This window comes from Talpa europaea (assembly GCF_964194135.1).
Source record: "Talpa europaea genome assembly, chromosome: 15".
Classification (NCBI taxonomy): Eukaryota; Metazoa; Chordata; class Mammalia; order Eulipotyphla; family Talpidae; genus Talpa; species Talpa europaea.
Genome location: NC_140083.1, coordinates 69421590 through 69448168, shown reverse-complemented (window position 1 = coordinate 69448168; position 26579 = coordinate 69421590). Strand labels below are relative to the sequence as shown.

The 26579-nt window shown below is 51.8% G+C and overlaps 1 protein-coding gene across 1 annotated transcript; it reads left to right on the top strand.

The window, feature by feature from the left end:
* Window positions 1–262: 262 nt before the first annotated feature.
* CLSTN3 (calsyntenin 3) lies at window positions 263–25491 on the top strand (the record flags this gene model as incomplete). The annotated part of the gene is made up of 18 exons (XM_084255138.1): window positions 263–326; window positions 2680–2802; window positions 3201–3396; window positions 4487–4695; window positions 4958–5107; window positions 5369–5554; window positions 5957–6238; window positions 7021–7133; window positions 10515–10677; window positions 11208–11264; window positions 11976–12133; window positions 12265–12413; window positions 16708–16934; window positions 17475–17645; window positions 18369–18514; window positions 18714–18849; window positions 24898–25100; window positions 25351–25491. The coding sequence occupies 18 exons, from the start codon at window positions 263–265 to the stop codon at window positions 25489–25491; spliced, it is 2874 nt and encodes a 957-aa protein (XP_084111264.1).
* Between the last annotated feature and the right edge of the window lie 1088 nt (window positions 25492–26579).

Here is a 26579-nt window from a genome sequence, read left to right as displayed (position 1 = left end):
ACGGGGTGGGAGTGAGCGGCGAGGGCGCAGGGCTGCGAGCGCCGAGGAGCCGCCGCAAGTGCCCGCTGCTGCCTCCGGGCTGGGTCTGCCCAGGCCGGCCGGAGGGACTAGTGCGGGCTGCGGGCTCCCTTCTGCCTCCGGCTGCCGCCCGCTCACCCCCGGCTCTGAGACCCCCTGCGAGCCTCCCCCAGAGGTGGCATCAGCCGGCAGGAGGCTCCCAGGGGAGAGTCAACGCCTGGCCCTGCCCTGCCCACCCCACACCATGACCCTCCTGCTGCTCCCCCTCTTGCTGGCCTCCCTGCTCCCCTCCAGCTCCTGTAACAAAGGTGAGCCAGGTGGGGGGGGGGCGCGCGCGGAAAGGGGCCGGGGCGCAGGAGGTGGGGGCGGGGTGGGCAGGAGCTGGCGAGGCTCCCTGGCACATGACAGGTGTCCTTCTCCCCATCGCCCGCTTCCTGTCCTCTCCTCAGCCCTGCTGGCCTCTCACATGACCCTGGCCATCGCCTTGTCTCCGGTCCATCTCCATCCATGTGCTTCTCCTCTGGGGGATTTTGCTTCATTGGGTCTCCATTCCCATCTTGGGGTCTCGGGCTCCCCTGGCCCATCTCGCGCTGCTGGAGATAGCTCAGGTGTCAGAAGGACCTGCCCCTGCGGGGTGACATGCATCTCTCTTGGTGCACCGTTTTCTCTGGGGTGTGCCTGCGCTAGGCGTGCGTGGCAGCTCCATCTGCTTCCTCGCCTTCCCATCCCGGGGAGAAGTGTTTCTCGCAGCTCAGAGATTCGGAGCACGTATGTTTTGGCGTGTGCTTCTGCATGCATACCCTCACGCCGCATACAGCTGGGCCTGGGGCGAGCTGCCCTCTCTGGCAGCAGCAGACACCTTCAGCTGAGTGAGGCCGGCAGAGGGGCGAGGAGGGAGGGCAGGGGTGTGTGTGGGGTAGAGAGCCCAGGTGGGTGGAGGGAGGCAGGAAAGGGCAGAAGTGGGTGTGGGGGGTGCTAAATGAGGGACGAGAGGAAAAGCTGAGGAGAAGGTAGTAAGGTGGGAGGGAGCGGATGCAAGGGGTAAAGGTGAAGGCAAACACAAAAGAGGAACGAAGGTGCAACCTGGAAGCAAAGGTGAGGAGAGGAGAGGGAGCTAAGAAGAGAGTAAGGAAGAGGGTGGGTGGCCCAGAGGAGAGGAACAAGGAGCCCCAGGTGAAGAGCAGGAGCAGAGGTGTGGAGAGGGTGTCCACCTTTGGCCTTGAGGTGGCAGCTCCTCCATCCTTCTGCTGTGGCTCTTCACCTCATTCCCTGACCCCTGGCCAGTGTGTTAATCTCCCGCCCCTTGCTGTGCTGCCTTCTGAACACCATCTTCTGGCTTTCCCCCCTGCCATTAGAGGGGATTAGGGTGCTCATTAGCGAGAAAGGACAGGCCTTCCCGTATCAGAAGGCTTTTTAGGGTGTGGATGGAGGGAAGAGTGGAAATCAGGACATCTTGCTCATGATATGCTGGGACTGAGTTGCCTTTTGGTGACTCAGTTTCCTTCTGCTGATAGGTCTTCCTCTACCATGGCCCACTGATGGGCCGTCAGGGATGTGCCTTGGAATCCTGGGGAGGTGGCATGATGGGATTAAAGCCAGCAGTGGAGGCTGAGGTTGGGGCCGATGTTGAAGGGATAGGAAGAAGGCCAGGCCCCAAGGAACATGCTCCCCTTTCCCCGTATCCCCTCAGTAGAGGGGACATAGTGGGAGATTGGTCCTGGGGGAGTGGGTGGGGGGAGATGATTGAGCGGAGTCTGGTAGGAGGTGGGGGAGGTCTGGAGGCTGAGTGAGTTCCGGTCCATACTGGATTAGCTGGTGGTTGAAGGGGAGGGGGTTGAGTTAAGTAAGATTTGGGACTGAGTCATGAATCTTTATAAAAAGTGGATTCAGGAAAAGTGGGGTTTGGTAACCCTAGAAATGTGCAGGTTATGAGTGTGTTCTCTTGGGTGTGGGGGTGAGAGGCAGGGAAGGGATTTGTCGTGTTTCTAGGCCAGCTCGCTAATCCCTTAGGATGTCTGCCCTGCTGGGTCCAGTTATTTGGCATTGATTTCTCTGCTCCATCCCTGTCCTTTTCTGTCCCCTCCCTCTGTCCTATATTTATTTCTCTTGTCTCCTGTCTCCTCTTCCCTCTACTATGGGAGAATGGCCCTAGGTTGGGCTTGGCTGGGAGAAGGCAGAGTGAAGAGATCAGCATTGAAATGAGGTGGTGGTGGAGAGGATAAGCAATCAGGACCTCGGGAAACTTCTAGATCTTCTTTCCCTAAACTCAACTCTCTCCTTCATCAATCCGTCTCTTTCCCCAGGGCTTACCACTGCTCTCTGAACCCCCAGTCTCACTCTCTAGCACTTGAAATCCCTAAAGAAAATTCTGCACCTTCTGATCATGTTTCCCATGGGAGATAGTGGTCCCCCTCCCCCAGGGCGGGCTGTTGCCATAGAAACGGCCTATCTTGCTATAGGAGAAATCTGTGACCTCCCACAGACCCTATGACTCCTTCAATAGCTGATTTCTTGTCCTCAGCCCTTCTTCCTGTGGGTGCTTCTGCAGGAGGGGGGAATGGGTGATGACACTGGAGTGGGGGTGCGTCCAGTTCCCCAGGGTTGTTTGGGGATGGAGGTCCAGCTCACAAGGGCTTCGTCTCTTCTCCCTGGGGGGGTCAGCCAACAAACACAAGCCATGGATTGAGGCGGAATATCAGGGCATCGTCATGGAGAATGACAACACTGTCCTGCTGAACCCCCCACTCTTTGCCCTGGACAAGGATGCTCCCCTACGCTATGCAGGTAATTGGGGTTGGGGGATGGCCAGGCAAGGAGGGCAGAGGGCAAGGGAAGGAAGGGCTGTCCTGGGAAGGAGAGGAAGGAGACGGTGGGAAGAGGCCTTGGGAGAGTGAAAGAAGTGGACTCTGGAGGGGATGGGGTTACAGTGAAGATGGTGGTTGGGTGAAGGGAGCCAGAGAGAAGGACACGGGCAGGCAGATTTTGCCAGAGCTCACTAGTGGCTCTGAGGGGTTGCTGCTTGGGGAAGCTGGGGTTGGGGTGCATTTGAGAATCAGTGCTGCTTTCACATGTACACCAGAAGGGACAGGGGCTTGGGAGGAGAGGTGAGGCGGGAAGCCAAGATGGAGAGGAAAGGCTGGAGGTGGTACAGGACACTCATCCTACCCTCCCCCCTGGGCCAGGTGAGATCTGTGGCTTCCGGCTCCATGGGTCTGGAGTGCCCTTCGAGGCCGTGATCCTGGATAAGGCAACTGGAGAAGGGCTGATCCGGGCCAAGGAGCCCGTGGACTGTGAAGCCCAGAAGGAGCATACCTTCACCATCCAGGCCTACGACTGTGGCGAGGGCCCCGACGGGGCCAACACCAAGAAGTCCCACAAGTGAGGAAGCTCTGCCCTCTGCCCCCTGTCCCCTGCTATAGGGCTTCCTTCCATGTTTCCAAGCCCTCAGCCTTCCCTACCCATGCTTTCTTCTCTTTCTGTTTATAGAGTTTAGGGCCAGGGTCCTTGTACAACAGGGGCCTTCAGTCAAGGTGACAGAAACACACAAAGATACTCAGTGGAATCTATCCTGGCTCTGCCTTTTTTGACCTTGGGCAACTCAGCCTTTCTGCTTTTCCGCGTCTGTAAAATGGGGATTATGGTGATCTTTCTTTGGGTTGCTGTGAAGATTGCATCACAGACCTTGATGCCTCAGAGGACGCAGTACAGAGGCGTTAACATGATGATGAGGAGAGCAGGGAGGAAGAGGATGAGCGTATTCAGCACACATCCACGTTCCTTCCAGCTGGCCCCCTTTGTATTTGCTGAGAGCCTCACACACACATGATTCATAACACACACCCAGAGCTCCAGGTGAGGGTGGGCAGGAAATAGCCACAGCATAAAAGAGGCTTAGCTTTGGCCAACTTCTCCTTTGAGAAGGGAAGAAGGATTGATAGTCAGGATTCCTGGACTGTTATGTGGCTATAGAGATAAACCACTCCTTGTGACTCAGTTTCTCACATTGAGATAGGACCCTGGCCTTTGGGCCTGGCCATCTGGAACCTGGACAGGGACAGGGTTCAGCCCCAGCTCTGCTTGGCCCGTGGGTACCTGAGCAGGGAGGGTCCTGAGCACACATGCGCATGCGTGCACAGCTCCTGCCAGACAGCTTACATGCCAATGACATTTTCCTCCCTGTGGCTGGTTTTAATTTGGGGTTTATGCTGCATTTTCCTTGATTACCCCATCACCTCTGGTTATTATAATGGAATGACCTGCTGGACACAAGATCTTCTACCTTTGCCTTGACCTTGCCAGCCAGCCTATTGCATTCTGTACAGAAGTCAACAGAATCAGCTGGGTTTGTTCCTCACCCCTCACACCAGTCACCCTACCTTGGGCAGTCCCCTGAGGGGCAGAGGGAGGGTGTCATTGCCCCAGGCTTGGGGACAGAGTCTTCACCCCTCCTCTGTGCTGGTGCCTGCAGGGCCACCGTGCATGTGCGTGTTAACGATGTGAACGAGTTTGCTCCCGTGTTTGTGGAGCGGCTGTACCGTGCCGCTGTGACAGAGGGGAAGCTCTATGATCGCATCCTGCGGGTGGAAGCCATTGATGGCGACTGCTCACCCCAGTACAGCCAGATCTGCTACTATGAGATCCTGACACCCAACACCCCCTTCCTCATCGACAACGATGGTGAGCCCCCTCCTGCCCACCCTGCCACCCAGCCTTTATGCTCCTGCACCCTTAGGAGACCCCAGGCCTGTGCTCTCCAGGTCCCTTGCCTCTCAGACCCTCATTCCACACCCTCTTTCCCACATGTGGAATTGTCTTTCCCAGATAACTTCTTCCCAGCTTCCTAATTCAGCTGCTGCTTGATTAGCTCCTGAGTCCTCCCCTTGCCTCCCTGGCTTTCTCTAGTGCTCCAGACTATCTGTCCTTCCCACTCCCACTGCAGGGAACATTGAGAACACGGAGAAGCTGCAGTACAGTGGTGAGAGGCTCTACAAGTTCACGGTGACGGCTTATGACTGCGGGAAGAAGCGGGCAGCAGACGATGCTGAGGTGGAGATCCAGGTGAAGCCCACCTGCAAACCCAGCTGGCAAGGTGAGGCGCTCCACACCGGGAATCACCAGCTTTCCTCTCGGTCTCTCTGTTCGTCCCTTCTGGCAATCATGGGGCCTAGGCCGGAGGTCAGGGGAGACATATTTGGGAGCAGGGTCATAGGGGTCTACTCTAGCTAGCCATTCTCCTAGCAGCTGTCAGCGGACATGTCTTCAGCGGACATGTCAAGGGGAGAATCGTATCCATAGAAAGGGCTGCTATCCCTTCTCTTTCTCCACTGTCCCCTCCCTCTCACCTGTCTAGGCTGGAACAAAAGGATTGAATATGCACCTGGTGCTGGGAGCTTGGCTTTGTTCCCTGGTATCCGCCTGGAGACCTGTGATGAGCCTCTCTGGAACATTCAGGCTACCATAGAGCTGCAGACCAGCCACGTGGCCAAGGGCTGTGACCGTGACAACTACTCAGAGCGGGCTTTACGGAAACTCTGTGGTGGGTGTGCCCCTGTCCCCAGGCTTGTCCCTCCCCACCTAGGCTCTGCCTGTGACTCCGAGGACCTGCCATTGTATATATCTTTGGGGGGCTAGGGAGGAGTGGTTTGCAGCATGTGGGTAGATCTTGTGGCCTTGAAAGCAAATAAACATGTTGTTGGCAAAGATACATAGTCATCGCCTAAGATAGCCACCTGGTCCACAGTGCGACAGCATGGGGAGAGATGAAGAGCTGGAAAGTGAGTTGGGTTCATCAGAGAGCATCCTAGCATCCCTGTCTTGGTTTCAAAAGACCAGAAGAGCCAGTGAGACTAGCTATAGGACATCGTTTCCCACCAGTCACCTTTCCCCTGCCTGCTTCCTGTCTCCCCATCTGACTCATGTGTGTCTGGGGCTCTTGCAGGCGCAGCCACTGGGGAGGTGGATCTGCTGCCCATGCCTGGCCCCAATGCCAACTGGACAGCGGGACTCTCAGTGCACTACAGCCAGGACAGCAGCCTTATCTACTGGTTCAATGGCACCCAAGCTGTGCAGGTGCCCTTGGGTAGCACAGCTGGGCTGGGCTCAGGGCCCCAGGACAGCTTCAGTGACCATTTTACCCTGTCCTTCTGGATGAAGCATGGTGTGACTCCCAACAAGGGCAAGAAGGAAGAGGAAACCATCGTGTGTAATACTGTCCAGAACGGTGAGCCTTCCTGGGGCACCAATCTGGGAAAAATGGCTTCTTGTCCTGCCTCTGTCACTATCCAGTCTGTCACTGCACGTGGGTCTTTCCTCCCTTCTCACCTTCAAGTTGGCAGTGCTGGGTTGGCTGCTCCCTGAGATTCTGTGATTCACTCCTGACCTGACAGGTTGAGATCCTACTGCTGCCATTTTCACTCACAGTTGTCCAGTCCTTGTGCATCCCAGCTTGTAGTAGACTGCCCCCCAACCTACCTTCGTTAAAGCCTTGTCACTGCAATGGAAGTGCCTGGGTAATAGTGTACCCCATCCTTTCCCTTCACCACTTTCTCATCCTCCTGTAAGGCCGGTGGGCTCGTCTCCAGGTGCCCCTTCCCTGGGCTACAAGGCACATCCCTCTAGAAAGGTCTCAGCCTTGACCTGCTGACCTGCTCTTCTATTTCCAGCCATGTCTATGAGCTCCTTTCTCTTGACCTGAACAGGATTATTATCCTTGATATCTCTTGGGAGCAGGCCGGGTGATATAGTTCTCAGTCAATTTGAGTGCTGGAGAAGCCCTAGTTATCAGGTGGACTGGAATCTGTGAGAGAGATAGAGAGAGAGAGAGATAGAGAGAGAGAGAGAGAGAGAGAGAGAGAGAGAGAGGGGAAAACATGCTAGAGAATGAGGGGGGAGAAAACACCTGGGAGAGGGAGAAGGCAACTCTGTGTCCCCTCCCTTCTTGTGCTATGAACCTGCTCTTGCCTGACACTCCATGTCTGACTGCTCCCCATCCTCTCCCCTCAGAGGACGGCTTCTCTCACTACTCACTGACTGTCCATGGCTGCAGAATTGCTTTCCTCTACTGGCCTCTGCTGGAGAGTGCCCGCCCAGTCAAGTTCCTTTGGAAGCTGGAACAGGTGAGGCCCATGCTGACTCCTGGCTACATTGGCTGGATGGGGTGGATGTGACCATTTTCAGGGAGGGAGGGTCTGGGGGCAGGGGCTGGCATTTTCTGAGTTGTTCTGTGTCCCGACTTTCAGTTCCTTCTCATCCTATCCCTCGCCCCCCCTTCTCCCCCCACCCCACCCCCCCACCCCCGTCTCCTGCAGAAAGCTTGCCTGCATTGAAAGGAAATAGGGAGCAAATTACTACTAACATCAGACCTAACCAACTGTCTTTCCCCATTGCTTTATTTCATCTCTTATCTAGAAACGTAGCAGCAATATCCTTGACTCCCAAGCAGTTAGCATGCTGTAATTGAGAAAATGAATAACTCTGAGATACACAGATTGGGGTTGAGTCCCTTCAGGGGTATTTACTAGCCATCGAGTCTTGGCGAATATGTCTAAACCTCTTGGCCTCCACTTATTAAACAGAGATGCTAAGAACTCTGTATCCCAGGGTTGCTGTAGGATTTAGTCATGTACTTGATGTTATAGACTGAAGATTCCCACTATTGTTCTCACTAGAAATGTTAATTCTCACTACTATTATCCATGATGATGGAGACATAAAAATGGACCAAAAAACTGTAACATCCTCTCTTGAGCCTGCAGATGCAGCCTCTCCTTTATTCATCCTCCAAGTGACCACAAAGGCCAGGAGGACTAATTTAAGTTTCCATCTCCTGTTTTCCTTGCGACCGGGTGAAGTGGCTGAGTAAACAAATGACTGGGAAAAGGCAGGATGTGGAAAAGAGAGAGAGGGAAATCAGGGGTCTAGAAAATCCGCAAATTGGATAATGGAGGGCTATCTGCAAAAGTTTCTGCTTTTTGTGGTCTTCTTTTAAAGAGGCAGTCAGCCATTTGCTGCTTCTCGATCTTTCTCCCAGGTTGCTAACACTGGTAACAGTACTCTTTCTGTTTTTCTTATGTTTATCCCTATTTATTCAACAAATATTTATTAAATATCAATTAACTCCTTTATTCCTTGATAAATTCTGGGGATACAATAGAATGTAAGATGAAGCAAAATCTTTGCTTTTGTTGAGCTTCATCTTAGCTGGGTGAATTGATTTTTTTAAAGTAGGTAGACATGTAAAATTGATAAATTGTTATCAATTCAAGGGCCTGAGGGGAAGGCAAGGCGAGGGGAACTTACTTTAGATTCAGCGTTTAGGGAGAGCATCACTGAAGTGTAAGCTTAAAGGATGAGAAACAGCTGTGAGAAGAGAAAAGACCAGCTGCAAAGGCCCGAGGCAGGGGGAGAGCTTAGCATGTTCCAAACATGCAAAGAAGACCAGTGAGACTGAGTACAGTGAGCCAGGGAAAGATTGGACAGAGGTTGGAGAGATGGACAGTGATCAGGTTGTACAGTGGACTTTGTCGACTGGGTTTCATTTAGATTTTGTCCCATGAGAGATGGACAACCTTTTGAGGGGCTTAAAGCAGGAACATGACCTGATCAGATTTACATATAAGGGACCCCACTGGTAGCTATGGGAGGAACGTGTTGAAGATGTAAGGGTGTAAGTACGCAGACGAGACTGTGGGGCCCATGAGAACGGCAGAGGACTCTACTGGCCATGGACACAGAGCTGCACGGAAGCACAGCACTCAGTTCTTTCTCTTCCCAGCATTGACAGCCCCCACTGATTGGTTGGATGTCGTGAGGACAAGGGAAAGAGAAAGATCAAAGATAGCGGCTAGGTCATCCATTTGAGCACCTGGATGGATGGTGGAGTGTCTGTGCTACCCAGAGAAGCCTGCAGGGTGGGAAGGGGGCATGGCCTTCCACCTTGGACAGGCATACCTTGTTTTATCACACTTATCTTTATTGTGCTTCACAATTTTGCAAATTGACAGTTTGTGGTCTGTGTCTAGCAAGGCTGTTGGCGCCCTTTTTCCAACTGCTTAGATGATGGTTAGTCTTTCTTAGCAAGAAAGCATTTTTAGGGATGATGTGTGCATTGGTTTTTCAGGCTTAAAGCTGTCTCACACTTAACAGATGACAGCACATAGTCATGCATTGCTAAACGACGTCTCAGTCAGAGGTGGGCTGCATGTAGGTGCTGGTCCCAGGAGGCCATACATGGAGCCTAGAGTGTAGCAGGCTGTACCATCTGGACGTGTGTAATCCTCTTTGATGTTCGCACAGCGACTGAGTTGCCCAATGACACGTTTCTCAGAACATCCCTGCCATTAAGCAGTGCATGTGATTGTAGCATAAACACAATTTTGTATGCATGGGGAAGCCAGAAAATCCACCACTCCCTTCATTGCAATCATAACTTTATTGCACACTTGCAGTACTGCTGAGGTGTGCCTGTACTGGCGAGGTGTGAAGTACCTGGGAGAATCCAAACGGAGTGTCCAGCAGTCAAAGGAGAGTTCTGGGCTGGCAGGGTAGATTTTGAGTTATCAGCCTGGATATGGTAGCAGAACCTGTGGGAACAGATGAAGTAACCCCTAGGAAGGGAGGGTATAGAGAAAAGGTAAGAGGGGCAAGTGGAGCTCTGAGGGATTCCAGCATTTGGAAGTTGATAAAGCAGAGAACTTTCTATCTCCTTATTCTGCTGGCCACCCTCACCCCATCTTGGGAAGAGGAAAGTGCTTCAGTGTTTTTTTTTTTTTAAATAATAGATTTTATTTTTATATTCCCCATACAATTGCAACCCCCCCATTCTGACCCCAATCCCTCCCCTCCCGCCACCCCCCCCAAAAGTGTCTCTGGTTCATAGTTTTTTGTTGATTTTGATTTTCACTTTCCTATAGTTATTCATTTTCCTGGTCCCTTATTTAAGTTTTCTAGCTTCCTGCTATGAGTGAGACCATCCGGTATTTTTCTTTTTCTTTCTGGCTTATTTCGCTGAGCATGATCCCTTCCAGCGCCATCCATGTTGCTGCAAACTGCATGTGTTTATCTTTTTTGAATGCTGAGTAATATTCCATGGTGTATATGTACCACATCTTCTTGATCCAGTCATCTATTTTTGGGCATTTGGGCTGTTTCCAAAGCTTCAGTGTTTGTTGTTTCAGTGCTTCACTGGGGTGCCAAGCTCCTCTGGAGATTCCAGTGCCTCCCCTTGCCCCCACGCAAGCACACATACATACACACATACACACATACACACATATATACACTTTTGGGGGAAAATTTATTCACAAAATGTTGTGCTACTCCTCCTGGGAATGTTTATGAAGAATTCCCTGAAGAGTGGAATTTTAGATTGGTGCCTGATAGGTTTTGAGCTGGGACCCCTGGTGGTAGGACTGGGAGAATAAGGGAACTGGGTCCCTTTGTGTTAGTCTCCTGAAGGTGAGGTTGCCGGGGGTTCTGAGCCTTACCTGCCCCTCCAGGTCTGTGACGATGAGTGGCACCACTATGCTTTGAATCTGGAGTTCCCCACAGTCACTCTCTACGCTGATGGCATCTCCTTCGACCCTGCCCTCATCCACGACAATGGTCTCATCCATCCACCCCGAAGGGAACCTGCTCTCATGATTGGGGCCTGTTGGGCTGGTAAGTCCCTGAGCATTTCAGCGAAGACACTAAGAGTTGGAGCCTCCAGTGGCTGGAGTGGACAGAGCAAGGGCAGAAAGTTCTGCAGTGGAGGAGACTGCTCCTGTAGGCCTATCCATTTAGCTGGTCATCCCAGCTGCTGACCATCCCCTTGTCAGGCATCAGCAGACTCTCTCTATCTGTAACATCAACCACTGTCCCCACCTTGTTCCAGCATGATTTGCCGCTGGAGGCCAGGCTGCCCTGCAGAGAGCCCTCAGTCTTCCAACTTTTAAGCAATTTCTTTCATCTGTTCCTGCTGGCTGGCTGTGTGTGTGTGTGTGTGTGTGTGTCTACCAGAGTCTTTGTGTTTCCTTAGCAACATACTTGTGCTTTTGTCTGTAACAGAGACCAGACAGACTAAGCAGAGCTGGGATTCTGCTGAGAGCTTGCAAGTCCTCCATGGGCTGGGTCAGACAGAGAAGCCCTCTTGCTCTCTGCCCATCTGCTCAGCCTTGAGCTCACTGCCTTCCCCCTCTTTTTCCCTCCAGAGGAGAAGAACAAAGAGAAGGAGAAGGGAGGAGACAACAGCACTGACACCTCACAAGGTACTGTGTGTGGGAGAACTGGAGGTCAGAGAGTTTTCTGCACCTTCTGCTGGGTGTCCCCTTTTGCATCCCAACCCCCTGCAGCCTCTGTTAACCTCTTCACACACCACCAGAGGGCAGAGGCTCCCAGAACTGTGGCAGGGCAGGGTTTCCTGGAGAGGTGAAGCCAGAGGGAGCAAGGCTGGATGTGGAGTCCCCTCCTGCCGGCAGGGTGGAGGAGAGGGGTTCTCACACTGGCTTCTGGGCATGGGGCAGGAGGCAGCCACAAGCAGGGGCATCGGGCGTCCGTGAAGCTCACACACATCCATCCCGGGCTCCTTGCATGCCCTAAAGATGCCCTCTCCACAGTCAGCTTCTCGTCCTCCTGTCTCCTCGGATACCTTCCCTGATACCACCTTTGGTACTGCCTTCCTGCCTTCCTGCCTTCCTCTCTGTCCATCCCTGAGGCTTTTCTTTTTTTCCTGTTGCTTCTATTCCATTCCCTCCTCTCTTTTTCTCCCCCTGGATTGATTCTGTCTTCTGGAGCTCTCTGCCTTCTCCTCAGCCTCACGGCTCTGTCATCTCTCCTTTTTTAAGTCTCCACATTTTTCCTTCTTATTTTCTTTCCCAAGGCCGCTCTTCCTCTCTTTTCCCTTCCACTCAGCTCCCTTTCCTTGCCCCATGCCCCATTCCTCTCTCTCACCTCCTGTCGCCCCTGTGTTCCTGCCCTAGGAGACCCCTTGCCGATCCACCACTACTTCCATGGCTACCTGGCTGGTTTCAGCGTGCGCTCAGGCCGCCTGGAGAGCCGCGAGGTCATCGAGTGCCTCTATGCATGTCGGGAGGGGCTGGACTATAGGGATTTCGAGAGCCTGGGCAAAGGCATGAAGGTATAGTCCCTTCCCCTATCCCATCCTGGGGGCATGACCCCTGCCCTGCCCCTCCCCACGTCTCTACCCCTGCTCCCTTCCTCTCCCGCCTCCCGGTCTTGCTCTTAGCTGTGTCTGTGTCTGGGACCCAGGTCCACGTGAACCCCTCGCAGTCCCTGCTCACCCTGGAGGGGGATGATGTGGAGACCTTCAACCATGCCCTGCAGCATGTGGCTTACATGAACACTCTGCGCTTTGCCACGCCTGGCGTCAGACCCCTGCGCCTCACCACTGCCGTCAAGTGAGTGTGGGGGGAGGGCAAATCACAGAGCAGAGCCAGACAACATCAGGACTTCTTGGCCTTAGCGGTTGTCAGGCTGGGCACATGGCCCTCATGTATGGATGGAGAGATTGGGCCCCCAGAGGCCACGCCTGACATGCTCCACAGTGGTAGCAATGTCTGTAGAAGAGCTTGGACCAGACTCAGTTTCCCAACAACTGATTCATTACTCTTGAAGCCAAACTTCCAGGATTTGGAGGCTTTAATCTTCTCTGTGTTGCTATGTAAAGCCAGACAGGGAGGGTCGATTGGGAGCCGGTAGAGGTGACATTAATTCTGACTCAATACTAATTGCCTGGTTGACTTTGGGCAAAGAGCTCCAGTTGTTCACCTACTTTAGTCTTCATTTATCAAGCTCTTGCAAGGTCAAATAGGATGATCTAAGCCTGAGAGTTGGCACCCCATGACCTGGATGTAATCTGGCCCACCAGCTGTTTTTGTAAATAAAGTTTTATTAGGACACAGCTCATTCATTTGCACATTGTTTTGTGGCTGATTTCCCCCTGTGATGGCAGCACTGAGTAGTTGGAATGGCTCCAAAAGCTGAAAGATATTTACTGTCTGGCCCTTCCCAGGAAAACTTTGCTTCCCTGTGAATTCTGAGTAAATGATTTTCAACTCTTTATAAGAGAAACTGTACTCGACTCAAGGTTTAAATATATTCGGTATTTAAAAATATAGATGAACTGACAGGTAATGAAAGTATAATAGTTAAGGACTCTATGTCCTTACTACTAGATTTTTAGTACTGAGGAAATGCAGTAAAACAGGGAGAACAATAGTATCTAACTTGGGAAATTGTCATGAACCCTCAGTAATGTAACCAAAATTCAGCTCCATGCCTAGCAGAAAGCCTGTTCTGTTTTGGCTTTTATATGAAGATATGTTCACCCCTTATTGTGGTTTATGGGGCAGTTTTTAGGAGATCCTACCATGTAGTGGGTGGATTACTTGATCTTAATATCAGGATTCCTGAGTAAGCAGCTTCTCTGCCCCTACTCTGCCTCAGTTTTTGCACAAATGCTATGGAGATAAGCATCTTTGACTTATCCCCATCTTGGGGGAGGAGTGAATTTAAAGAGGAGAGGGCTCTGCGCCCCAGACAGTGACTGTGCATGAATATCAGGCATTTCAATTAGAGCTATGGAAGGCAGGCAGCTTTGGGGAATGGTGGGTCATGGTGTGGAGCTGAAGCCACAGAAAGATGAGACCATGTACACACAGATCAGAGTGAGTAGGTCAGGACTCTGATGGTTTAAGGGCTGCTGTCCTGTTCTGGAGGGCTTAGTCCTCCAGACACCCAGGAATTGCCTTATCCCCTTCAGTTTGTTCAGGACCATGGCAGCTGGGATCCCGCAGGGGGAGGGTTGACATCCTCTTGGTTGGTGGGCTCATCTGATTTCCTCCTACTTCTTTTACTTGGCGAACTGACTTTGGCCCATAAGTGGAGGGGAAGGGGGCCTTGTTTTCTTTATTATGTTAGGAAAGAGTGTTCTTGGCAGCTCTCCTGCTCACCTGTGACTGTGCAGGTGCCTCTCTTTTTCCTAATAAACCTGTCCTTTTAAAATGTAATAAATAAATAAATGGAAAGAGAGTTCTCATTTTTACATTTCTAAAAAAATTTATTTTTATTTATTTATGCATACAAGAACTGGGGGTGTAGTAGGTCAGAGGTGCAGGGGGCGATGAGAGGATTCACCAGAGACAGAGTGGGCAGCAGAACAGGCGGATCTACTGAAATAAACTGCTGAGGGGAGCAGCAGGTGAGACAGGAGAGGTTTGCTGTGCCATGTGTGTCAACTCCCTGGCCAGGGATCACACTCTTGCCTCAGTGGCTGGCAATAGTTTGATAGCGCTGAGACTTAACCCCTGCCACCAGGGAGGCCCTCATTTCTACATTTTTAAGGCTGGTTAGTGTTGCCCTAATGCTTCCAGAGGTCATGGTAAGAAAAGTGTGAGTATGGGGAAGTGTGAGTGTGTGTGTGTGCGCCTTTTCCCTGATACACATACTTCCTGGCCCCAGTCTGTGAGGCTTCTCTGACTTCCAGTGTTCTATTCTTCTCAGACCTCTGTCCACATTAAGCCAGATTTATGCAACTATCCAGTGAATGCAGATTTTCCTTCCTTTTTTTCTTTTTCTAAACATCTTTCTTAGAAAGCCCATTAACTCGTGGCATTAACTCCTGAACACATAATGACCCTATCTTTTTTTTCTAGCTTTGTCCTCTTTACATTGCTTTTGAATATCTACCTGCTTGCTATAACCTTTTTCAAGAAGTTGTGCAAGCAAACATGCCAATGCTGAAATAATGAGCTTCAACACCTGAACTAGCCCTTCTTCCTGAATTTTCTGTCTCCTGTAATGGTGCCTCCTGCTTGCCATCACCCAGGCTTGAAGCCTCTGAGTCATCTTTGATCCTCCCTGTCTTTACCCTCCACGCCCCATCAGTTTGCCAGGTCACCTAGATCCATGGTGTCTGGAATCTGTCTCTGCTTTTCCATCTGCTGCTAGGACTCTAGGCCAGGATCCAATTACCTCTCACCTGGTCTTTTGTCTTAATCTCCTGATTAGTTGACCTGTCCCTATTCTGACTTCAGTTTACCTGCCGCCTGGGGCTGTTAGTGATCTTAAATCAGAATTTTATTCTCTCCTGAAGATGATGTTGATGGCTTCCTTTTCATTTCCATAAAAATGGCACTCAAAGCCCCCACCATCTGGCCCTTGCCTGCCTTTCCTTCCATGTGTTCCTTTACTCCCCTTAGGACACTCCTCACCATCCACCTGTGTCAACCTTCTGCCTATTGTAGCCCCTCTCCCCTTTGTAGGCTAGCCCCATTGCTACTTTTCTCCATCATCCCTACCCTTCCTCGTCAGACACCCCACTTCCATCCTAGCCAGAAATAACCTCTTCATCTCAGCTCTTGTGGCTTTTTGTTTCTTCCTCTCATGTGATGGTTTCATTTAAACTTTCCAGTTATTTGTGCCTTTGGGTGTGGGACAGCCCCCTGTTCCAGTTGTGTCCCCTTTGGATGACCCATCCCAGTGTGAGTGTCTGCTGGAGCCTGTGTTCCCAGGGTCAGTGGGGTTGTTTGCTGGGAGGCTTTGATGTGGGCCTTTCTGGATGATGGTGCCGATTGCTTTAGATCCCATTCCTTGTGGTGCAGGGACACGCCAAGTCATGGACATCAGTAACCTCTCTGCTGAGATTGCACCTTCTCCTTTCTGTCTCCGGCTATAAGCTGGGCATGCTCAGTAACACTATTAGCAGTGGAGCCAATCATTTCAAGTAGCACATTCCTGTAGACCATGGTCCCTGCTCCTGTATTATCGACACACTTGCGAAGATGCTTGTGCAAGGGGGTACCTCTTTACAAATAAATTTGATTGGTATAAGCCCACACCCCAGCTGGTTGCCATGGTTGACTGAACTTGGAATGAGAAGTATGGATTTAAGCTTTGACTTCATCAAAGAGTGTTAGCTTCTCCTCTCTATTCCACCACATTGAGATAAGTTTGAACAAAATAACACAGGCAAAAGACGTCATACGCTGGCAAATGTTAAGAGAATGTGATGAATTATTGTTACTGATTGGCAAAGGAAGGAGCTAGAGGTGCCTGGGTGCACAGGCCTGAGTGGCTGTGCTGTTGGGGGCCGTGGCCTGGCTGAGTTCTCCAGGGAGAGTGTGTTCTGGCACCAAGATCAGGGAGGCTTATGAGACAGTGTCTGCAGGCCCCAGATGGTCAGATTCACTCATCTACCAAAGTATTTCTCTCATAGTGAAGGGAATGAATGGGAGACACCTCAAGGACATCTTTTGATAGCTTCCCCCAACTCACCCCACTTCTCTGTTGTTGAGTATTTCTTGCCTCATATATCCCAGATATTGTACTGAACACCTTTTCTTTTTAACCTCCTGGCTATAGAACTGTGGATGTGTATCCACTTTTGAGAGTTTGGTTTGTAAGACAGTTTGAGAGCTGGGCCATAGCCTTGGGCAGGACGTTGATGAGGTGATCACTCCTGCAGACTAGGGCTGCCTGACGCCTGTCTCTGACCTTTTGCTGAAGTGACATCTCCCTCTAGTTTTACTCCTGGGGGCTGGGGGGTGTAGAGTTGATTCCTCTTTCCTTTCCTTGCCCTCCCTGACACGGGGTGCTCTGCTGTAGAGATAGGGGCCCAGGGGAACAAAATGGAATATAACTTATAATCTAACTTGGGGTCACAAGCTGCTTCTCTCCCCTTTTCTCATGTAGGTGCTTCAGCGAAGAATCCTGTGTCTCCATCCCCGAAGTGGAGGGCTACGTGGTGGTTCTTCAGCCAGATGCCCCCCAGATCTTGCTGAGTGGCACTGCTCATTTTGCCCGTCCAGCTGTGGACTTCGAGGGGCCTGAGGGGGTTCCTTTGTTTCCCGATCTTCAAATCACTTGTTCCATTTCTCACCAGGTAGAGGCCAAAAAGGATGAGAGTTGGCAGGGCACAGGTGAGGACATCATCCAGAGATGGGCCCTCATCTGGAGTCAGCGTGAGGGCGAAAATCTGGGGCTGGATGGAGAGGGTGATTCCATCCTGCATTTGCTTTACTAGGACTATTGGTCATTGGGGGTACAGAAGTGCCCCCTCATCCATGGGGGGATACATGCCAAGACCCCCATATACATGCTATGCTTTTCACATATATGCTCTCCTGTGATAGCTTAATTTCTAACTTAGGCACAGTTAGAGATTAATGACAATAACAAATAGTAAAATAGAACAATTACAACCATATATTGTAATAAGAGTTATGTGAGCGGGGTCACTCTCTCTGTGTCTGAAAGTATCTTATTGTATGTAATATTTTTGGACTGTGAAAAGCGGAACTGCAGACAAGAGGGTATGCTACAGAGGCAGCAGGAGACGCATGGGTGTAAGGAGATTGTCGGGTAAAGACGTCCTTGAAAATGATGCTGGCTGCTCTTGGGAATGACCTGGAGGGGCAGGGGCTGTCATCCCTGACCTGGGCCCTGGCTCTCCCACTCAGTGACGGACACACGCATGTCAGATGAGATCGTGCACAACCTGGATGGCTGCGAGATATCTCTGGTGGGGGATGACCTGGACCCCGAGCGGGAAAGTCTGCTGCTGGACACGGCATCCTTGCAGCAGCGAGGGCTGGAGCTCACCAACACATCCGCCTACCTCACCATTGCTGGTCAGTGGCCCGAGCGCCTGCCCATGCTCAAGTGTCTGGGCACTGCAGAGGCCCCCCTTCTGGACCCAGGGATGTGACTCAAGTGCCATGTGGCAGCTTCCCAGCCTGGAAGCTCCTCCAGGTTTCAGGTTTAGGGGCAAATGTTCTTTTCTCCCTGCTTCTTTTGACAGCCTGGCTCACCCTCACCCCCCGCCACCCTGACTCCCCTTCTACTTTCCATTAGGTCTCCTCACTCACCTTCCTTAACTTGTTTTTCTCCCCCTAACTTCCTACTCCTCCAGCTGTTTGTAGCTGTCTTTTCTGTCTTCCACCTCACCAGCCTCATGCACACATCACAGCTTTAAGTTACACGCTCATCTCTTAAGCAGTAGTGGTAATGCTTCCAGAGCTTCCAGAAAAAGTCTGTTCTTCTCCAAAGGCCCTGCACAGGGCAGTAGGGGAGAAGTCCCCTCCTCTTCCCTTCCCTTCCAAAGCCTTCTATATTCTCTCCTTTCTCTTTCCCTCTGCTTGCCACCTCCCTCTGTCTCACCGGGTATCCTCATTTCCTTTTCTTTGCCCCTGCGCCCAAACTGCTGAACTGGGGAAAAGAAATGGAGCCCCCAGCAGGGGTGGCGGGGGTGGCACTGGCCCATTCTGCATCTCTGTGTGGTGTCAGCTGATGGGAGTCGGAATGGGTCCTGCCCTTCCATCGGCCCCTGGACCCATCTGCTCCTTGCCCCCCAGGGGTGGAGAGCATCACGGTGTACGAGGAGATCCTGCAGCAGGCTCGTTATAGGCTGCGACACGGAGCTGCCCTCTATGCCCGGAAATTCCGGCTTTCCTGCTCGGAGATGAATGGCCGTTACTCCAGCAATGAATTCATCGTGGAGGTAACTTCCCCCTCCTACGCCCCACTAGTGAGGGTCCAGGAGGAGTGGGCTGAGACTCATAGCTGGTGGGAATGGAAATTGCAGCATGGGCGACTCCTGGGCTGGCGCTGTGGAAGGGGCAGTGGTTAGCGACAGCTCTAGAGAGGAGGAGCGGGGCCCGGAGATGCATGTGTGCCCACAGAGCCTGCCCTCTCCCCAGGTCAACGTCCTGCACAGCATGAACCGGGTGGCCCACCCCAGCCACGTGCTCAACTCCCAGCAGTTCCTGCACCGTGCCCACCAGCCGCCCCCCGAGATGGCAGGACACAGCCTGGCCAGCTCCCACCGGAACTCCAGTACGTGAGGCAGCGTGGGGCCAGGCAGGGCCGAGAGGGGCAGCTGGGCTGCCTTCCCCTCACCTCTGGGTGGTTCTGTGTCCTGTGGCGGCTCACTCAGGGGATGCTGTCTTCTAATCCTTTATCCCCAGGACCATGAGCTTCTCAGGGGGAACCCATTCTGGAATCACAGAGTCCATGTGGGTGTAGGGTCTTTGCTGTCCCTTCTGCTTCTCTCTGTCTCCAACAACATCAAATTAGTTCTAGATCCTGGGTAGTGATGGTATTGAGTATGCATTATGCAGCCACTGGGTACTAACTCCTAAACTACTAGGAATCTGAAAGGATTATAGGCTAGAGACTGTCCTATCCCCAAGGAGAAAGTTGCCACCATCGCAGCTGTGACTGTGTTCCCTATAAAGTCATAAGGCTGTTTCTAAAGGAAACCCTCACACACACAAAGCATGATTCCAGATGGAGTGCTGCTCTTCAAAGCGATCTTACGCCTGGCCATGCTCCTTGACCAGTAATGTAATTTTCCATTCTCTGTTTAAGTGTTGCTGAATAGTAGAAAAGTTAGAGAAAAAGAGGTATGGATAAGGAAAATCAGGCAAAATTCCATCACAGAGAGAAAACCATTCTTAATATGGCATATCACATGCCAGTTTTTTTTTTAAGATTTATTTATTTATACAAGAATGGGGTACAGGCCAGATGTGCAGGAGGGTGAGAGGATTCACCAGACACAGAGTGGGGAACAGAACAGGCAGACTGACGAAATACACTGCTGAGGGGCGCAGCGGGTGCGACAGGAGAGGTCTGCTGCACCATGTGGGACCCTCACCAGCTGGCCAGGATCAAACCGGCGCTGCAGAGGCTACAGACAGCTTCACAGCGCTGCGCTCAACTGCCCGCACCACCAGGGGAGGCCCGCCAGCTGTCTTTGTATGCTTTTTTTTCTTTTTATGAAATTGGGCTCAAACTATTTTGCAACCTGATGTTTACTGACACCTAATATAAAATGAGTCATCTCCCACGTGATTAATGATTGACTGCAAAATGATTCTGATGTGGCTGAAAATGATTTTTGGAAAGCCTTTTCAGAATTACTTTCAAAGGCAGTGTAAGAGATGCTTTCATTTTTGTTACTTTTTGGACCTACCTTACTTTTGGCTCAGTTTGTTATTACCCAATTTCGGCATCCCTTTTTGTCAGAGTTGGCTCTGGATGTCATAAAAAATAAATTACCATTGGCTTATAATATTATGTAAGTTTCAGGAGAACAGCCTCACACCTGATATGTGCAGACACCACACAGCATCCTCATCCCTGAAGTTCAAGTGCCTGTCACACTGTCCAGCTGACCTCCTCTACCCCTTCCCTTTGTCTCCTTCCCCTGCCCCTCTGGTAACCATTATTTTGTTCCCAGAGTCTAAGAATTATTTTTGTTGTGTTTTGTTCACTTCTTTCTTTATATTCCACATGTGAGTGAAGCCACTTGGTGTTTGTCTTTCTCTTTCTGATTCATTCCTTTTAACATAGTTTGTTCAACTTCCATCAGTGTTGTTGCAAAAGGCCAGATTTCAGCTAGTGGTAAGGTGTGAGTTTCAGTTTTTAAACATTAAAGACAGTCTCAGAGGGCACGGATTTGTCACTTTTGAAAAAGTCTCAAGGAGTGTCACAAGAGCTTTCCATTGGGAATGTCCCTGCTGGGCTGGGAGCTGGGTCTCCTGGACAGCTGGGGCTTCCCTCAGTTCTTGGAATGGCATTCTCTGATCTGGGTTTTGTGGAATGCCAGTGCCCTTTGGCATGTTAGAGATGCCTGTGGAGGCAACTTCCAGGTCAAAAAAATGGAGGAAAAGAAAACCTTCTTTCTCCCCACTTAGAGATTTACAATAAAACCTGAATAGTAAAGGCTAACAAAAAGCATGTCACAGGCTCTGAAGGCAGTTCCCTAAGGTGTTCTGTGAATACTTTCTTGGAAGAAGTTCATGGTCACTGAGCTTTACCCTGAAAGTTCAGCACTTTGAATACATGTAACAATACGAACAGTAAACACATGTGTCAGCCGGCCACCCTTCTCATGGACTTTTACACACATGAGCCCCTTTAGTCATTTAAAACACAAATGAAATAGCTGCTAGAATTACCCCCTTGAAAGGTAGGCTAATGGAGGTCCAGAGAGGTTAAGCATCTTTTCCAAGCTCACACAGCTAGAAAGGATTCAAATCTAGGCAGCAGCATTCCAGAGCCTGCACCCTCTCCATTTATGTTGGGTACTTTTTTTTTTTAATTAAAAAAAGTCTTATTCTTTTATGGTTGCACTTACATTGAGGGAGCTCCTGCTGGCTTCCCTGGGCTCCTTTGACTGAGGGTCACCGGCCTTACTTTACGTCCTCAGAGTGAACCAGCCCTCACCCCCAACTACTGTTTTGAACTGATAGACATGCTGACCCAGTTTCCTGAGATTCCAATTGTTTCCCCGCCCCCCCACCCAATTTTGACCTAAGTAGGGTGTGGAGTTCCTAGTTCACTTGAGGGCATTGGTGACTGACATCTCTCGAGCCTCCCAGGAGACCCAGTCCATAAAGCCATTCCGTAAGTCTTTTCCTCGAGGCACTCCTTCCCCTTCCTCTCTGAGACTGGTGTTATGAAATGATGGCTTTCCAATTTCAAATTGCTCCAAGCATTTATCGATAGAAGCAGCAAGAGATGTAAATTCCTCCAATGAAACAGGAGGTTCGTTTCTCAGAAGCTCTTTAAAGGAAAGGGTGAGTGTGAATAGGGATAGTCAGGGGCGCAGTTGTGGGGCATGTAAACTTGGAGCTTGGACCTGGAGGGTAGAAGGGATTTTGGACAAGTATGAGTGAGAATGAGGATTTGAGAATTGGGAGGTGAGTTAGGAAGCATGATGTCTGAGAAGGACGAGATAAGGTGATAAAGACAATGTTCTCAAGTCATCCCAAATGTTGATGCTTATAGAACCACCTGGGGGCTATAAAAGCACTTGGTGCCTAGATTAGCCCCCAAACCAATGAAACCAGAGTGCTTGGGAGTGGGGCCAGGTGGCTGTGTTTTTTTTTTTTTTTAAAGATTTATTTATTTATGCATACAAGAGCTGGGGCACAGGCCAGAGATGCTGGGGGGGGCGGGAGGAGGTGAGAGGATTCACCAGAGACAGAGTGGGGAGCAGAACAGGCAGACTGACTGAAATACACTGCTGAGGGGAGCAGCGGGCACGACAGGAGAGGTCTGCTGCACCATGTGTGTTGCTCCATGGCTGGCCGGGAATCGAATTCGTGCTGCAGAGGCTGCAGACAGCTTCATAATGTGGTGCTTAACCCCTTGGGCCACCAGGGAGGCCCGGCTGTGCTTTTTAAAGATCCCTAGGTGATTCCAGTGTAGGGCAGTATAAGGGAACGATTTCCTACCTTGTTCCCTACAAAGTATCGGAGGTTTGACACACACACATATGACGCAGTGGGAAATGTATGAGAAAGTGAGGAGAAAGGACATTGATGAGAGAAGAATAAGATGAAGCCAGGGAATAGTCTGTGTATGAAATGTATCTATGAGACACCACACAGTTGCTAGCATGGGTCAGAAACTTGACTCTAAACTTCCTGTAGCTAAGGCAAAAGGAAAACCTGAGTGGTTATGAGAGTCACATAGTAGGAGCCAACCAGTATTTCCAAAGGAGGCACCAGATGGGAGTGTGGGCAGGGATTTCAACAGTGTCCTTACAGTCAGCTGAAACCAGGAGTTTGCCCTGGGCTGGGCCCTTTGCTACAATACTCCTTAATGTCTGTGGTGGTCATTTAAGTCCAGAATTAATAGCTTGCATTTAATATTGCAGGAAAGGTTGATTTTGCTTCTTATAAACTACCGATTTTTGTCTGTAGCTAATTTTGAAATCCTCCCATCTCCCTGGACTGCTGTCTCATTTTAAACGAATTAACCATACTTATTTGTCTGCTGACAGACAAACATAGACCATGTCCACTTTGTCTTTCCTGTGGTCATCTTTTATTCCTGACTTGTTATTTGCTCCGGGAGGACAGAAGGACAAGTGCGTTTATGAAGGCACAGACCAGGCATCATAATATCCCTAGAGCAAGCTCACCTGCCACAGCCTCACTTGAGGAGGGAGGGTGTCTTCAGTACTTCTAGAACCTTCTCGGGGCCAAAGGGGTCCGTCTGCTTGAGGGGTCACCACCCCTGAATCTTGCCCATTGACATGGAGACATGGGAGGGATGTTTGTTGCAGATGGCCAGAAAGCACTTTCTGTACCCATCTTCCCTCCACCCATGCCCAGGCAGTTGAGAAATGCTGATCCATCCAGTCCATCTCTGCCCAGGAGCCAGTGCTTGGGGAGCCTGCTGTGCAGTCAGCTCTCATTGGCAAGCAGCCTCAAGTGGGTTAGGGGTCAGGTCAGGATGGGCACCGACTTGGCAGAGAGCCATCGGGGCGGCCTAAGGGTGAGGATGAGCCTGTGTTCCTGCTCAGGCTGGCACTCTCCATATATCTGTCCTGTCTTCTCTTCCTGCCTGCATATGCTGGCTGCAGGGGTGCATGGAGGGGTCTGTGGGGGTCTCCTGTGCCTTATGCTTCCCTACGCTCTGCTCTGTCATTGCCATGTGAGTTTTAGAAGGTAGGGGTAAATTCAGGACTGGGAGATATCTGTGTGGGCTAGTGTATAACGTGTGTGTGTGTGTGTGTGTGCGCTCATGCATGTAGTGCGTACATGTAGTAGTCCTGCAGCAAAAGGACTGCCCAGGGTCTGTGCCTCACGGAGCCTCGGTGGGGGGGTGAGCTGTGGAGGGGTGCACTCATGTGGGCTGTGGTGATCCAGCTGCCCATGAGGGCCGTGAGGCTGGGAGCACGTACATGGAGTCTATGCCTCCACTTGCTGTCCCTGGGGCTGTGGACCCTCCTGCTTTGCCTCCTCTTGCCTCTCCGAGTGCTGTATGTGTGTGTGCAGGAGGCAGGCAGCACTGTGCTCACAGCTGCTCACTCCCCGGCCCGCATACTCCGCATCTGGAGTGTTTACCTCTTCCTTCAGGGGGTGGCCTGCTTTGCCCACCTGGTGGGCATCTGGGTGAACCTGCACGTAATACTCTACTGTGCTTTGCTGGACACCCTCAGTCGTGTCCCTTTGCTCCTGCTGTGTGAACCAGGTGCCAGGTGGCTGGTGCGGGCAGGTGTGTGGGTCAGCAGAGGCCTGGCTCGGGTGAAGGGGTTGGCAAACTTTGTGCAACTGTGTGCCCACACATTCTTCCTGTGCATGCACATCTGCTTCACCGCCATCAGCTCTAAGGTCCATGTGAAGGTGCACGCGCCCCTCTCTGTCTCCCTGCCCTTCAGGGCCCATGCCCCCTTGAACCTGGGCATCCGCGCTAGGGTGCCAGGCCAGAGGCATGGGAGGGCCAAGGGAGAGGTGGGTGTACCTCAAAGGGAGATTTTGGAGGAGAAGAAGCCCCAGATGTCTCAGAGCCCTAAGCCTACAAGGAAAAGGGAGGCGTCACCAAGCAGGCGTGGGCTCAGTCCAGGGGGTAAGTGAAGGGGCTGCTGCTTGTCTCTTGGACTTGTCCCCCAGCTCTGGGTGCTGGCACTTCCTTCTGGCAGATGTGGGGGATGCATGAGGACATTCTCTTCTCTTGCTCCATCAAGTCTGTGTGGCTGCCTCTCTCGCCCCCACTGGGCACCAGTTACCTCCTTTCTAGGTCTGAGGGGAAGGCACAAGCTGATGCCAATCCTTGCCCTCTGCTGAGAATAGGGTGGTTTCGCTCCTGCCCCCCTCCCCTGCCCTGCCTCTCTGCACATCTCTTGCCCTCTGCCTCTGTCCCTTTGGTGCCAGCAGCAGCTGCTCCACCCCCCACACCCTTCCCTCCCTGTTTCCTTTTCTCCCTGGTGGGGCCCATTTCTCTTCCAACTTCCACAAGACCCCTGTTCTGGGCCATCTGGGTCCTGTCTTCTCTTTCTCAGGGACTCCCTCTACCCAGGGCTCCCCTCCCTGACTGCCCTCGGTGTGCCTGGGCACAGCTCCTAAGCCCTCGCTGTCCCCACAGTGATCCCCAGTGCGGCAACTCTCATCATCGTGGTGTGTGTGGGCTTCCTGGTGCTCATGGTCATCCTGGGCCTGGTGCGTATCCACTCCCTTCACCGCCGCGTGGCAGGGACCGGCGGGCCCCCGGGGGTGTCCAGCGACCCCAAGGACCCTGACCTCTTCTGGGATGACTCCGCTCTCACCATTATTGTGAACCCCATGGAGGTGAGTGGCCCTGGGGCATGTAGAGGTCTGCAGAGTCAAGATTCAGCGGGAGCACACACAGCAGACTCCTAACTTGTGAACGGGGCCTGGATAGAAAGTTCTAGACAGAGCAGCCAAAGCAAGAAGGAGAAAGCTGGGAGAGTGGGGGTGGGAGGTGGGGAGGGGTAAGAACACTGAAGGAGGTGTGGCCCCCAAAGAAGAGGCTCTGGGAGTGTGCAGGCCTCTGAGTCCTCTCTTCCACCTTCTCTAGTCCTACCAGAATCGGCAGGCCGGTGTGTCAGGGGCTGCTGGGGGCCAGCAGGAAGATGAGGACAGCAGTGACTCTGAGGCTGCCGACTCCCCCAGCAGCGACGAGAGACGCATCATTGAGACCCCTCCACACCGCTATTAAGGCCTATGCCCCTCCCCAGACAGAGGGAGAATTCTGCCCTGGCGTGACAGAGACACCCCCAGAAAAGAGAGAAGGACATTCTGAGAGAAGAGAGACCAAGGTGGAGAGAACTCTTCAGAGTCATCCTTTTACCTGGAATCCCAGTGGGCCCTCGCCCTCCACCTCCACCCTCACCCCTACCCCTGGCCTCCGGTGCCTGCAGGCCCTTACCCCCCTGGTGTGGAAGACTCTGGCTGCCTCTTCTGCCCCCCATGGCAGCAGCCCCTTCCCCTCACCATGTCTCTGTCTCTCTTCCTCCACCAGCCATGTGCTGTGTGGGGGGCAGGGGCTGTCAGCAGCAAGGGCAGGAGCCCTGGACGACATTGAAGGAAGCCCTCCTCTACCCTTCCCAGCCCCCTGCCCCCCGAGGCCTTTGTCCCAGGGCCTCCCTACTCCTGACAATCCACCTCCACCTCTTTCCATCTCACTCTAGGGATCCCTGCTTCCTCACTGTACCCACTTTCTTCCTTGTTTGTCCTCTATCCCCTCCAATCTTTATCTGAGGTCCTGTAGCCCCTGCCCCTTCCTACATGCCCCGGAGGTGGCTAGGTGTGGGATGGGCGCAGGCGTGGGGCCCCGGGGGTATTATATATAATGTATATTTTTTCATGTTGTCGTGAGCGCAGCTCCTGTGTTCCGTGTGCAGCTCACAGCCTTGTGTGTGTGTGTGGCATCGTCATGTCCTGGGGTGGGGGTAGGGATGGGTGTGGTGAGGGGTGACACACCATAAAGTTTTCAAATAAAACAACCAGAAAAAAGACTCCCTGAACTGCCTCCTACCTGGTCCTGTGTGGGTATCTTGTGGAGGGCAGGCCCTTGGGTTTCAGGGCCCATTTGGGGTCTCTGAACAGGACTGAGATGAGAGGGGCAGAACTCAGGTGAGGTCACAGGGATGATTGCTTTGGATTCCATCATCAGGTAAATCCTAGAACTCCGGGTAGATTCCTGGGCTTTGGGGGCCACTGTCAGCCCCTCCTCATGTCTTAGAACATTCTGCCTGACGCACATAGAAGTTCTGTTAGGAGAGGGCAGGCCACTGCTATTGTAAC